This window comes from Hylobates moloch, unplaced genomic scaffold (genome assembly GCF_009828535.3).
Source record: "Hylobates moloch isolate HMO894 unplaced genomic scaffold, HMol_V3 SCAFFOLD_8, whole genome shotgun sequence".
Taxonomy (NCBI): Eukaryota; Metazoa; Chordata; class Mammalia; order Primates; family Hylobatidae; genus Hylobates; species Hylobates moloch.
Genome location: NW_026652283.1, coordinates 91,778,284 through 91,791,960, shown reverse-complemented (window position 1 = coordinate 91,791,960; position 13,677 = coordinate 91,778,284). Strand labels below are relative to the sequence as shown.

Genomic DNA, 13,677 nt, shown 5'->3' with positions numbered 1-13,677 from the left:
CTATCCAGACGTCTTTGATACCTGCTATCACTGGCTGCAGAGGGCTTCATTTTCCTCCCCCTTGACCTCACTTCTGCAGACACATGACTTTGTTAGAAGCAAGGGAAAAAAGTTAGGAAGATCTAGGCTTTGTTCTAGGAGTTGCCAGTTTGTGAGAGTAATGTTATTTCTTGTGTGTGAAGTGAATGCCCTTCTGTATATTTCCTTTATCCAGGAATGGGTTTATTATCAAATAATAGTAAGGAATGGTCCTTTATCCAGGACCTCAGACTTTCTCAGTTATACAGTAGCCATTGTCTATGGAATTCTCCCTCACAGAAATTATGGCAGGTAGTTTATATTTGCATTTCTTTTATTGGATGGGTCAGCGGTTTTTCTTATGAGCATAAGGTAGAAACTTTTTTGGAACTAAATTCTTCTCAGTCAGCTTCTATAGTTTTCGCTGTACTTTTTTTTTTTTTTTTTTTTTTGAGATGGAGTCTCACTCTGTTTCCCAGGCTGGAGTCCAGTGGCACAATTTCAACTCACTGCAACCTCCGCCTCCTGGGTTCAAGTGATTCTCTTGCCTTAGCCTCCAGAGTAACTGGGACTACAGGCACATGCCACCACACCCAGTTAATTTTTGTATTTTTAGTAGAGATGGGGTTTCGCTGTGTTGGCCAGGCTGGTCTTGAACTCTTGACCTCAGACGACCTGCCCTCGTTGGCCTGCCAAAGTGCTGGGATTACAGGCGTGAGCCACCACACCGGCCCACTTTTTTTTTTTTTTTTTTTTTTTCCTGCAAAGGGATCTTGTGCCCAAATTAATGCTTGAACAGTCAACAACCAATAATTTCTGGTATCCAGGGACTCAGACATGATAACCAGAATTAGGGAAGCTGCACTTATATTATTAATGTGGCTTTTTAACCCGTAGCTGTTTTTCTACCCTCAGATGTGGCCATTGGCGCACCCAAGGAGGACGACTTCGCAGGGGCCGTCTATATCTATCATGGTGATGCCGGTGGGATAGTCCCTCAGTACTCAATGGTAATTGGTGTGAGAGTGATATGGCAACTATTCATACATTCATTCAGCAAACATGTATGGAACCTTCATTATGCACCATGCCCCGGAGGTACAAAGTAAAACATTTTTCTTGCCTTGGCTTTCCTACCCTTTTGTGAAAGATACAATTAATATTGCTTATTAAATACTAAGAAAAGCATTCTTAGAATCCCAAGTTTGCTAACCCTCAGGGATGCATTTTGCCTAAAGAAGATAATTTTCAACTCTTACTCAGAGTTAGAGCCATTTATTTAAGAAAGGAAAGGAAGCTTTCTCTTTTTGGTGACTACTTTGTCAACCGTCTATGCTAAGGCAAAGGAATATGTTTTAATATATAATCTAGAAGAACAATGGTCCATGGTGGAGGGGCCTGAAACTGATCACAGGCTGTCGTCCCAGCTGGCCTCAAAACCAGGAGCCAGTTAGGACTCTGCCCTTGCGCCGTATACTTGGGAACATGGAAGTGGTGAGTTCTGTTTTTTGCCATATCAGCTTGGTGTTCAATCTTGCTGATGGTGTCAAGCCCAGCCCATGGGAAAAAAGGAAGTCATGCTCTCAGCGGAAGCATTGTCAGGATATTTGTGGATGTCTGCGTGTGGAGTGGCACTGGCTCTGGTCTTTCTCCCAGTGGGTCAGAGACAGAAGGGGACACACATTGAGAAATTTCCAATCAACAAATATTTATTTATTGAACACTTACTACATGCTGACTACTTCTTACTCATATGTATTTGTATTTTAATTTTAAGAGGCAGCATGTAAATGCAAGTGCAACTTCGACATGAATATTGTCCTGTGGCAGATAGAGATAAACTAATTAAGGGTGGAGGGTTGGTTGGTTGTCATTCGTGCCTCAGATCCCTTCTCTACTGGCCTCCTGCTGAGCTCACTGCCTCACCTGCAGGAGACAGGGCTTTGGGAGGCGCTGGGAAGAGGAGGAACTGTTTTTTGGGTGCCTACTCTGTCCTTTCTTTACCTTTAATCCTCACAGCAGCCATGTAAGATGGGTCCATTTATTATCCACCATTTATTTACCCATGAAGTGACTACGCCCCAAGGAGGTTATTTAACTTGCCCAAGATCATAAGTGGCAGTATGGCCACAGAATCTTTGCCAGTCTGATGCCTGAAACTTGTATCGTAACCACCATCCTCAGCTCCATATTGCAAAAAGGAACTCTCGGAAACTCAGTAGGAAAACTTATGAATATGGAAACTATTTTGCCATGAGGCATACATACTCTGAGGGGCATTTATCTATCCAGACCATCCTCTTTTCATTAGAAATACATAAGAGGGGATTAATAAACTTTGGTGATTCAGCCCACAAGGCAGGAGGAAGAGAGCTTTGGGCACAGTTTGGGGGCCACATCTGAGTCACAAGAGCTGCCCTAGGCTGGGGCAGGGATGCTCTTCCCAGTGTGGCAAGCTAAAAGTCACCCAAGGAGCCCCATGCTCATGTAGTGGTCAGGGTCATTCTCCACGCATCCTCCGGGAAGCTTGTTTTCCTGGACCTCGGAAGCTAATCACACAGTGAGGCAACCTGTGAGAGACCCCGGCTTCCCCTCCTCCGGGGCCCTCCCAGTGTTTTGTTTGGTTGCTGGGTGGAATCCCTGTAGAGAACCACAGTATAACTCTTGTGGTTAGCACGGAGCGTCTTTAGTAGGAAGCAGGGATAGCATCTGGACCAGCCTGCCTTCGTCAGCATGCAGGCTGGCTCCTTTGCTTTGACAAAGAGAAGTGGTTTTGGGCTCCTAAGGAAAAAAAAAAGAAAGAAGCAACTATGATTATACGTTTCCAAGCTGCTAATATGTGTATGATAAGGGCAGTGATTTAAAATAAAAAAAAAATTCTTTAATGGCAGATTCTTGCAGGCCCAGGTCCTGGACAGAGCAGGCATTGTGTGGGTGAACTAGAAGAAGGAATCAGAAACAACCCTGGGCAGTGGAATCACTTTGCTTTGGCCCAGATTGGTGTTATTTCTGCTGGGTAAATTGTGAAATCAGGGCCTACACTTCTTCCACGTTGCTCTTTAACTCTCTCTCTCGAGTTTACCGCAGAGAGTGTTGATTTTAAGATCCATGTGTGCCTTTCCCAGTGTGAGAGCCCTCTGGGCATGTGGCGGCCCCTGTGATCCTTCTTTTGCTGGAGGGGACACTGCATAGAAACCTGGTCAAGTGGAGGTTTCCAGGGCTCCTGGTTTTCATTTAGGGTTATTAGCACTGGGCAGACTTATCTTCTTGGCTTTATAGCATAATGGCCTGCAGATGTCTGTGGGATAACTTAAGCCTGCATCACCACCCCAGATGGACCACCCCTTCACTCTCCCCCTCGTCCCAGCCACAGCATACCTTAGAAATGTAGATCCAGGGGCAGCCTGCTGCTAGAGTTCTTGGACTTCAGAGCTGAGAGGGTCTGCTTCAAAACGTGGCTTTTAAGAAATGTGCAGACACGCATGCCTGTTTGTTTAGACAGAGCCATGTGGGATGTAGGGCTTTGCCTGTTAGTGTGAAACATTTCTTCAATGTTTCCTACAGTGTTCTGATTTGTACTTTGGTGCTTGCACATTTCCTGTTGGATGGCTTAACCGAGGATGGCAAGCAGCCTTCTCTGATCACTTCTAGGAGGGTTATTTGCAGTTATCAGCTGCTGGGGGTCAGGGGGCATCCCTCGTGCCTCCATCTGTAGATCCTGTGGAAACTCCCCCTTCCCTGCCTTTGTGACTTCTCTGCAGGATGACTCGGGAAAGAGAAGGATAAGGAAAGAAAGTCAAAGTGAGCCCCTAGATAGCTGTAAACCTGGTTCTGTTGTACTTTGAAAACAAAGCATTTCTCTTGTCCTCCACAGTGAGGGCATCAGGAAGTAAGCCTCCTCTGGGAGACCATGCAGATAAAGGCAGAAGGAGTAGGTCAGACCCCACAAGATGGGACTTTTCTGATTCAAGAAGTTCAGTATCTTTGTGAGGAACTGCGCCACACGAATGTTGATGCGCAGCTTCAGTGCAACGAAGGCTGTTTGTACAATAAATATTGTTGAATCAGTGCTGCCTGTGTGGATGTGTGATGAACTTAATGATGAATAAAAAGTGAGCACAGCCAGGAGAGGTGGCTGTAATCCCAGTTCCTTGGGAGGGAGGCTGAGGCAGGAACATCGTTTGAGGCTTGGAGTTTGAAACCACCTTGGGCAACATGGCGAGACCCTGTCTGACAAAAAAAATAAAACAGCTGGGTATATTGGAGCATGCCTATAGTCCCAGCTACTTGGGAGGCTGAGGCGGGAGGATCACTTAAGCCCAGGAATTTGAGGCTGCAGTGGGCTATGATCGTGCCATTGCATTCTAGCCTGGGCAACAGAGCAAGACTCTATCTCTTAAAAAAAAAAGAGAAAGTTTCGTTTTTAAAAAACATATAAAGTAAGCATAGATGCTAGTGTGTCCCATGGTGAAGTTGTGAACTCTAGTTGGTTGAGGAGGCTGTTTTCTACAGGCGAGGGCAGGGCATCTTCTTCAGCTGAGTTTTTTTGATTTCCTACAGTTTAAGAAGTGTTCAGGACCATGGAGTTCTAGATTTACTCCATAAAACTGTTCACTCCTGTCTGTGAAGCTCCAGAATCTATAGATCTTCTGGTTGGCTGGATAGAGAGGTGGTTTCCACATGGCCATCTTTTCCAGCTGGACATGTTAATTACCTGTCTGTCTAGGGAAAGACTCTGTAATGTGTGCCTCTTAGGAGCAGAGTGTTAAATATTTAGTACATATTTGGGAAGAAAGATACGAGATAAATATGTTCTTAGAATTTCAGCCAGCTACACCTGTGTAAAAACAAACAGAACCTGCATTAGGAATGGAAGTTAAACTTTATCCATTTTGAATTTCAACATGTCAAACATTATCATGGTAGTCTAGGTGGATTTTTTTCATTAGCACAGAACTTAGAAAAAATTTTAAACGATGACACTTGGCCAAGGCAAGTAATAATAAAGGAGTGTGTGGTCTTCAACTGCCTGCTAAAGACTTGCTGATCACATTAGGATTACTTTTTTTTTTCTTTCAACATCTTTAAGACCAAGTGTCCTAAGGAAGCTGGAATAAAGCAGTCACAGTTCTTATTTGTGACTGTAGTCTTTTCCTGTGACTCCATTTCCCTACTATCTGTTTCAGAAACTGTCTGGGCGGAAGATAAATCCAGTGCTCCGGATGTTTGGTCAGTCCATATCGGGAGGCATTGATATGGATGGAAATGGCTATCCTGGTAAGCTGTTTTTCTTTAAAGGCACGTGAGATAAGTGAAGATAAATGCATGAAGTAGAATAATTTTCAGTCTGGTTAGCAATCATCACATCCATTTAGGATTAGGACAATTCACACAATAGAATAGGGTGTTTTGCCTGCTGTTCAATTTTAAGGTGAAAATAATGTTGATGTTTATTTTGGCGTTTTAAAATGATCTACTCTGAAGTGCTTAGCACCAGGAGGGTGGATTTTTATAGTGGTTTCTGTGGCAGTAATTCTAATGAAGAAAAAAAGCACTGGCCACATCTAAAATGGTGAATAGTGAAACCTCATGTTTTCCTTTGTATTTAACCACATTCAAAGGCTTCTTACTCTTGAGAGGGAAAAAGAGCAGCACTCCCACCGCCCCCTGCCCCTACTCTTGAAAGAAAATGATGGAGAAAGATTTGGAGTAAAAAGAAAACCATGTCCTCTAGCGTGTGGACAAAGCAGACCTTCACCATTCAAGGCTGGCTGGCTTGGCTTTAGAGTTAATTATTGCCTGTGGTGGTTGTGGCTAACTGGATAAAAATACATGATTTCAAACCTAACCCCAAGTGATATCTGGCCTAGGTCAAATTGCCTGGGTGGTGGAGTACTGGTTCTTCAGGTGTTTCAAGATGGAGTGGGGTAAGGTGACGAAACAGCAGTAAGAATTTGAAAAAATCCAGAATGGTCATGGAATTCAGGAAACATTTCTCTAAATTTTGTAGTCATCTTGCTTTTGAGAAATATTTCTTTCCACTAAAATTTAAGAAAACTAATGCAGTCTGGTATGAGGACACCACATTGTGTACTTTTGTACAGATAGGAGTTTTGGAAATTCCTCAAGACTACAGAGCCAGGAGGAAGTGAGGGAATAGAAAGAAGTCAGTGTTGAAGCTTTTGTCCCAAGAAAGACCCTTGTGGGCCTTTTTAAGTTTGAGAAAGCAGTTCTTGTTCTGGAAAATTTGTGGCCATCCCCAAATAATACCTTATATGGGTTTAGCATTTAATATGTACAAAATGCTTCCACATGCAATGTGCATCACTGTGCATCTCACAGTGACCCCAGCAGGTAAGTAGGATAGGTTGTTTTCCCCACTTTATAGACAAGGATGCTGAGACTCATTGTGCGGGGCTGCCCAGAGCCTGCAGTGCACAGGGATCCGTGCTTCCCAGTGGTTCAGCTACTTTTCTGTAAATGTGAGGTGAGCAAGGTGTTCACAGTTCACAATGGATCTGAATTTCTGATCTTGTGTTTTTCATAAGGGAAATTGACGAATTCATCAGGTTCTTTTATTTTTAAACATATAGCTAATTTAAAGAGACTATTGAAGAACAAAATTGATACAACACCCAAGTGGAGAAATTTTAGGAACACTATAATTCATGGATTTTCCATTTGTTTTTCCTTAATGAGGGCATCATACAGATGCTCAGTGCATTTAGCGATGTACAGATTCAGACCCTCTTGGACTCAGACACTTGGTTGTGTGAAGTAGTAGTGGGAACCCCAGGGCCAGGGATTTATATTGCCGGGTTGGGGTGGTAGGGAGAAAGGCATAGAACCACTGGAAGAGTAAGTACTTCTTAAATTAAAGTTATTTAGGAATAAACATTACCAGTTAAACCAGGGTCTTGGTTTATAGCTTACCAAGTATTTACATGAATTTACTGACTTAAATATCTGATTTCATATATTTAATAAATATTTACTAGAAATCTAGTGGGTACTTAATGAATATTATATAATGACTAATAAATATTTTCTGATTTAAATGTAATGAAATATTATCAGCTTTTGAAGAAGGCCCTGGGGATAATTATCTTCATTTTACACACAGGGATACCATGAGATACTCAGGTCACATAGAGTGAGGGGTGGAGGGTGACAATTCCATGTTCTTCAGAACCTAGAGCATTTTCCAAGAGTCACTGAATTCTAGGTATGTCTTTCTCTAATTCACTGATGTCAAAAGAAGTATAAGCCATATATGTAATCTAAAATATTCCTGTAATTACATAAAATGATAAAAAAGTGAAGTTAATTTTATTAATTTTTTTAGCCCGATATAGCCAACATATTATCATTTCAACATATAATCAATATGAAAGTTATTAGTGAGGTAGTTAATGGTTTTCTGTACTAGGTCTTTGAAATGTGATGTGTAGTTTACACTCACAGCACCTCTTGACTGAGACTAGCCACATTTCAAGGCCCCAGTAGCTGGGGAGTCAGAGAGTGTGGCTTCCATTCTTACAAGATCATTGTATAGCCCAGACGGTGGCTGTCAGAGGGCTCTCCGGCCTCAAGGCTGGGCCTCCATCCTTGTGAGCGCATTCCCAGGGCGTGGTTGTGTATGGGCTTCAGCAAGTTTCTGAACGCTGTAAACTTCTCATTTTCAGATGTCACTGTTGGAGCCTTCATGTCCGACAGCGTGGTTCTTCTCAGGTGAGAGGCCTCACTCTTTCTCTTTGAATTGTGCTGTTCAGGGTGAGGGATGGAGCCATTCACCATTCATGGGCTCTTTCTCTGTCCTGTTCCTTGTAGGCTGGAGGTGCTTAGTAAGTGGAAATGCTACCTTATTTTCTCATTCTAATTATTCTCTATCCCAGAGTTTCTAGCTGTGGCCTTGAATGGCCTGCAGGTATGAGATGATAACATCCTGGGAGCTTCTCGGTAGGGGTTAGGGTAACCTGACTCTTAAGCCTAAGGTAGGGGTTGGGGTAGCCTAACTCTTAAGCCTAACTCTTAAGCTATTTTCTTTTGGCCAAGAACCTTCCATAATGTGCTATAAAAATATTTTATTGTTTCCTGCGGGTGCTGGGAAGCACTGTTCATTCTCTCTCTTCATCTGTACACCCTGCATTTGTACCTCCAGTCAGTCTGCAACACCCTGGGGACCGGGAGCCTCCTGCCCGTTAGACAGCACGTCATTCCCTGTTGGCAGCAGAGGTGAGGGACATGAGCTGAGGCCCAGGGCTTGCTGAGGCCCGTGCAGTCTGGATCTCTCCTACAAAGGCCAGTGGGCCGCCACCACCACCCGTGAACCCTCTCCAAGTATTTCTAGCTGTATGAGTCAGAGGAGGCAGAATTACACTTTGGAGTGGGAGCCAATTCTTAGGTTTTGTTAATAACCTGATGGCAGAACTTTCTAAAATAGACTAGTAGGATCTCAGAGCTGGAAGGAATCCCAGAGGCCATGTAGTTCCACACCCCAGATCCTTCTTATTCAGCAGTACCTTCTGCTGGTCTCCACTGCAGGGCCACACAGCCTCCTGTTTGAGAGAGAAACCCCATGAGTGGGAGCCCAGTCACTTCTAAGGGAACCAGCTTGCCCCAGGTAACATTAAATCTTGAATTATTAAAGAGGCCAAAGAGCCTTGAGGTTGAGTGTGAACTCAGGGGCCAGGTGGCCGGGTTCCAGCCCTGACTCTGCCCTTACTAGGTGAGTTTCCTGGGCAAGTCCCCCGACCTTTCTGTTTCAGGATTCTCCTCTGTTGGCCAGGACAGCAATACAGATGCTCCTTGACTTAGGATGGGGTTATTTCCAGATAAATCCATTCTAAGTCAAAACATGGTATTTTCAACTTAGGACGGGTTTATCCAGATGTAGCCTCATGGTAAGTCAAGGAGTGTGCTGCATTCCTATGGCTTTCGCACCGTTGTGAAGTTGAAAAATCATAAGTTAAACCATTATAAGTCAGGGACCATCTGCAGTACATGTAAAATGTTTAGAACAGTGCCTGGTTTAACTGCTTAATAAATCTTAGCAAGTTTGATGTAAATTGGGTTAAATTTGCCTCTCTAAAATTCTGCTTCTCAGTCTTGTGTCTTTTATATAGCAACCCTTTAGTATCTGAAGGGGGCAATTTTGTCCCCCAAGTGGTGACTTCACTAAGATAAGGCCTCCCTGGTTCCTGTAATTATTTCCCATGTGACTGGATTTTCACTTTCTTTATCAGTGCTCCCTCTGGATAAAACAGCTTTTGTGGCTCCAAATGATTGAGGTTAGATTTGTGAAGCTGGTTGCTCTAGTTGGTGCTTTCATAATGTCATCTTTGCTCTCTTCATTATCCTGAGCATCTTCCTTTGCTTTGTCAGGATTCTTCTCAAATAAAACACACTCCTCAACTTTTCACAGTTGAAAACTTTTTTTTCTTTTTTTTTTTCCTTCTTTTCTTTTTTTGAGATGGAGTCTTGCTCTGTCACCCGGGCTGGAGTGCAGTGGTGTGATCTCAGCTCACCGCAACCTCCGCCTCCTGGCTTCAAGTGATTCTCCCGCCTCAGCCTCCTGAGCAGCTGGGATCACAGGTGCACACCACCACACCTGGCTAATTTTTTTATATGTTTAGTAGAGGTGGGGTTTCACCATGTTGATCAGGCTGGTCTGGAACTCCTGACCTCGTGATCCGCCCACCTCAGCCTCCCAAAGTTCTGGGATTACAGGCGTGAGCCATCGTGCCTGGCCCAACAGGCCCTCTTAAAACCGGGGCCATCTGGCTGAAGGTCCATCATATAGACTCTGCTTTCTCATCATTCTTGTATTTTTTAATCTTCCTGCTGTGAGCTTCAATCCAAAGGGTATTTTCTTTTTCTCTTCTTCATGGTGAGGGACAGCCTTCTCCAGGAGTTTGCTCACATATGGATGTAAAGTAAAGCGAGGCAGTTACACAGTGGGTGGGAGACCCCAGACTCCAGCCTGGGATGGGGGGGTTGAATCTGGTGAGTTGGAGCTCAACAGGGACAAATGTAAAGTTCTTCAAGAAGAACCCCAGGGAGAGCACATATCAAGAGAAGAGACCTAGGAGAGGAGCCTGGGGAGCCCTGCCCTGAACAAGAGGCCAAGAGAAGGCCCAAGAAGAGTGATTGGGCCATGACAGCTGTAGAGGAGCATGCAAGGATGTTGTGGTCGCAATAATCCATTATCTTATTCATTCAGCTAAGGTACATTGACCTGTTGAGATGCAGCCATGCATCAGATCCTGGGGATTTGATGGGAAACCTGACCTAGCCTGTGACCTTAGATTATAGCCAGGGAGCCATATGCAAGTGAATAATAATGCAACCAATGTTTGGTAAGCTCCTACCGCATGCCTGGCACAGTGTGAGCACTTCATGTGTGTTCATTCTTTGTTATTGTTGTCTTTCTGTATTAAGGTAGAATTTGCATACAATAAAATGCACCAATTTGAGTGTATGACTCCATGAGTTTTGACCACTGCATACGCTGTGTGACTACCACCCCACCACGATAAAGGATACTTCTATCACCCTAGAGAGTTTCCTTGTGCCTCTGTCTAGTCATACCCCTCTCCTGATAGACAACCACTGTTCTGACTTCTATCACCATAGATCCATCTTGCCTATTCTAGAATTTCACATTGGTGGGAATATACAGTATGGACTCTTTTGTTTCTGGCCTCTTTCAATCAGTGTGATGCATTTGAGATTCGTTCATGTTGGAGTGTTGCTTGTTTTTCCCCTTACTGAGTAGCATTCCATTGACTGAATATCCTTGAGTTTGTTCATCCATCCTCTTGTTGACAGAACACATGACAACTCTTAGTCCTCTTAACAATCCATGACATAAGTGGGGGTGTTATCCCCATCTTATGAATGAGGAGACCAAGGACATGCAGATCTTATTAATATAAAAGGGAAGGTGATTCTAGATGGTTGTAGGTGCTGTGAGGATTATAAGGCAGGGTTACTTGGTCAGGCAGTGGTGTCAAAGTCAGCAGGAAGGGCCAAGCAGAGTGAGGCCTGAGACTTGTTGGAGGGGGAGGGGGAGGTCAGTGGTGCCCTTGGCCGTGGTGGCGCTAGAGAAGTGATGGGGCAAAAGCCAGATGGCAGTGGGTGGGTGAGAGAAGAAACAAGAAAAGACAGTGACTCTTGACTGCTTCTCCAGAAGCTTGGCTGCAAAGGAGCAAATGGGACCAGCAGGTAGTTCAGGGAGGTGTTTTAAGGATGGGAAGCTCTGGATCAGTGATTAGGCCAAGAACGTCTTTGAGCCATTATCTGGTTTCCCAAGTCCCTTATCCTCTTGGAAGAGATCAGAGATGGTCACCCTCAGCTTCACCCTCATCTGTGTGAACCCTGATGCCCTGACCCTATGCCTACCCCCAAGGTTCCTGGAGAGGTTGAAGAGACAAGAGGGAGGATGGGAGGCTGCTCCAGGAATGAGGGATGGGGGGATGAGGTTGGTGAGAGTGATGGAATCTGGTACATGGGCTGAGGGTGAGGGGCCCTCTTCTTCTGAGCCAGACCCCAAGATGGGAATAAGGTCAGGGCAAGGTTCAGTTTGGGAATGTGGATGAGGATGAAGCAGAGGGTGACCACCCTGGTCTATTCCAGGAGGACAAGGGAATCAGGGAGAGCAGGGAAGGCTTCAAAGACAAGCTGGAGCCCCTAAGAGAGGAAGCAAGGTGGGGCAGGCAAAGGGGTTGCTGAGCATGTCTCAGGAGCCAGCAGGCTGGGTGTCTGCAGGGGCAGCCGTTGATAAAGTCCCAGGATTCAGCTGAGCAACAGTGAACTAGAAGGCCTGGAGGCATCAGCTGGCTATGTTAAGTAGGGGCTTGGCTTGGCCTGGCCTAACTGACGTTAGATTTTGAGTTACTTTAGGTTTTGGGTGGGACTAGAAAAGCAGGGAGGGCTAGGAGACCACGCATGTGCAAGCACACATAGATACGTATTGCTCATCGTTCCTAACGCTCCTAAGGGCAGGAGGCCAGAGGTGTGTGGGTTAGGAATGCTATGGGCTGCAGCTAAGAGAAAACCTGACTGAGGCTTTCAACTATATGACCTCAAATTAGCTCCCTGGAGGTAGGTGGCCCCAGGGCTGGCTTAGTAACCTAACAATGGCACCAGGGGTGAAGGCTCTTTATCTGTCCTTGCCTTGCAGAAGGCCAAGGCACCTTGAGCAACATGTCAGAGGGCATCCCAACTGGTTGTATTATTTACCTGGAAGTGAAGTGTCGGGATTTGAACTGTCAGCCTTCAGGGAGAAGTGTTCCAGCTACCAGGTTTTTTTTTTTTTTTTTTTGAGGACGGAGTCTCTCTCTGTCACCAAGGCTGGAGTGCAGTGGCACGATCTTGGCTCACTGCAAGCTCTGCCTCCCGGGTTCACGTCATTCTCCTGCCTCAGCCTCCCAAGTAGCTGGGACTACAGGTGCCCGCCACCACGCCTGGCTAATTTTTTGTATTTTTAGTAGAGACAGGGTTTCACCATGTTAGCCAGGATGGTCTCGATCTCCTGAGCTCGTGATCCACCCGCCTCGGCCTCCCAAAGTGCTGGGATTACAGGCGTGAGCCATTGCGCCCGGCCGCTACCAGCTTCTTAAGAAAAAAAAAAAGCACTGAAAGCACTTGTGGTGCTGTCCTTGGGCGCTCGTTTGCTTTTATCTCAGAGGCTGGCACATTTGTAGGCAGGACTGTGAGACACAGTCTCCCCTGCCCCCAGGAGTGTGGCTGGCCCGCTCTGCCCTCAGGAAGTTTGCTTCCCTCAGATTAGCTCCGGGGCAGGTCCTGTGTCAGGGTGATAGGCACACGGTGCTCTCCCATTGGAGGTCACAGGAAGTGATCAGAGAGGCCTCTGAAAGATTTCTGGGCTTTTCTTCATCCAAAAACAATGCTTGGAGTTGAAACAAAAAGGTTGAAGGGAACTGATCTGACAGCTGTGGGAAGGAGATGTACCTGTGAAGGTCCCTGTGGTCCATTTCAAAGGATACTGTTTTTCCAACTTCCACTGAGGTCACTGTGTCTGGGCTGCCCACGTCTGTTGCCTACTTGCCACACTGTCTTCTGCAGAGCTCTTTTGTGAGAGGAGGACTTGGCCTCCTCCCTGACGAGGTGGCCCCTGGGGATGATGGGGCAGGCTAGGCTTTTCTTCTGTACCATGACCAGGCACGTCAGGGACTGGGCAGGGTGGAGACCAGCTCTCCGTGGTACTTCTGTCCATCTGCGAGGCTTTGGACACTCGTGGTTTTCAGTCTGCTGGGCTGGAGTAAAATTTGTACTTATTTAACAAGGGTGTTTGCACATTTATTATGAGAACGAGAGGATGAATTCACCGGATCCCAGCCCTTGCAGGGTGCTGCAGGCTGGTGGGGCAGGTTTGGAAATAGACGATGACTGTTCACCTTAGTAAGTGGGGGTCAGAGGTGTGTGTACAGAGCTGGAAGCACAGAGAGGGAGAATGCCTAACTGTCAGGGTTACTAGGGAAGGCTTCCTCAGGGTGGGAACATTTGAGCTGGCTGTTGAAAGGTTGACGAGGTTTTATAGGATGTCCATTGGCATCTGCACAATCACACTGGCCAGGGGTAAGATATCCACTTTCCGATTTATTTCTAGTATCCTATAAGGATGAACCCAGAAGA

The 13,677-nt window shown here is 45.5% G+C and overlaps 1 protein-coding gene across 1 annotated transcript in view; it reads left to right on the top strand.

Moving 5' to 3' along the window:
- ITGA9 (integrin subunit alpha 9) overlaps positions 1 to 13,677 on the top strand; it is a 378,558-nt gene that overhangs the window by 68,433 nt on the left and 296,448 nt on the right. The window contains exons 11-13 of the mRNA XM_032162085.2: positions 934 to 1,028; positions 5,205 to 5,295; positions 7,704 to 7,749. Coding sequence (XP_032017976.1) covers positions 934 to 1,028; positions 5,205 to 5,295; positions 7,704 to 7,749 — 232 coding nt within the window. The remainder of the gene's footprint in view (positions 1 to 933; positions 1,029 to 5,204; positions 5,296 to 7,703; positions 7,750 to 13,677) is intronic.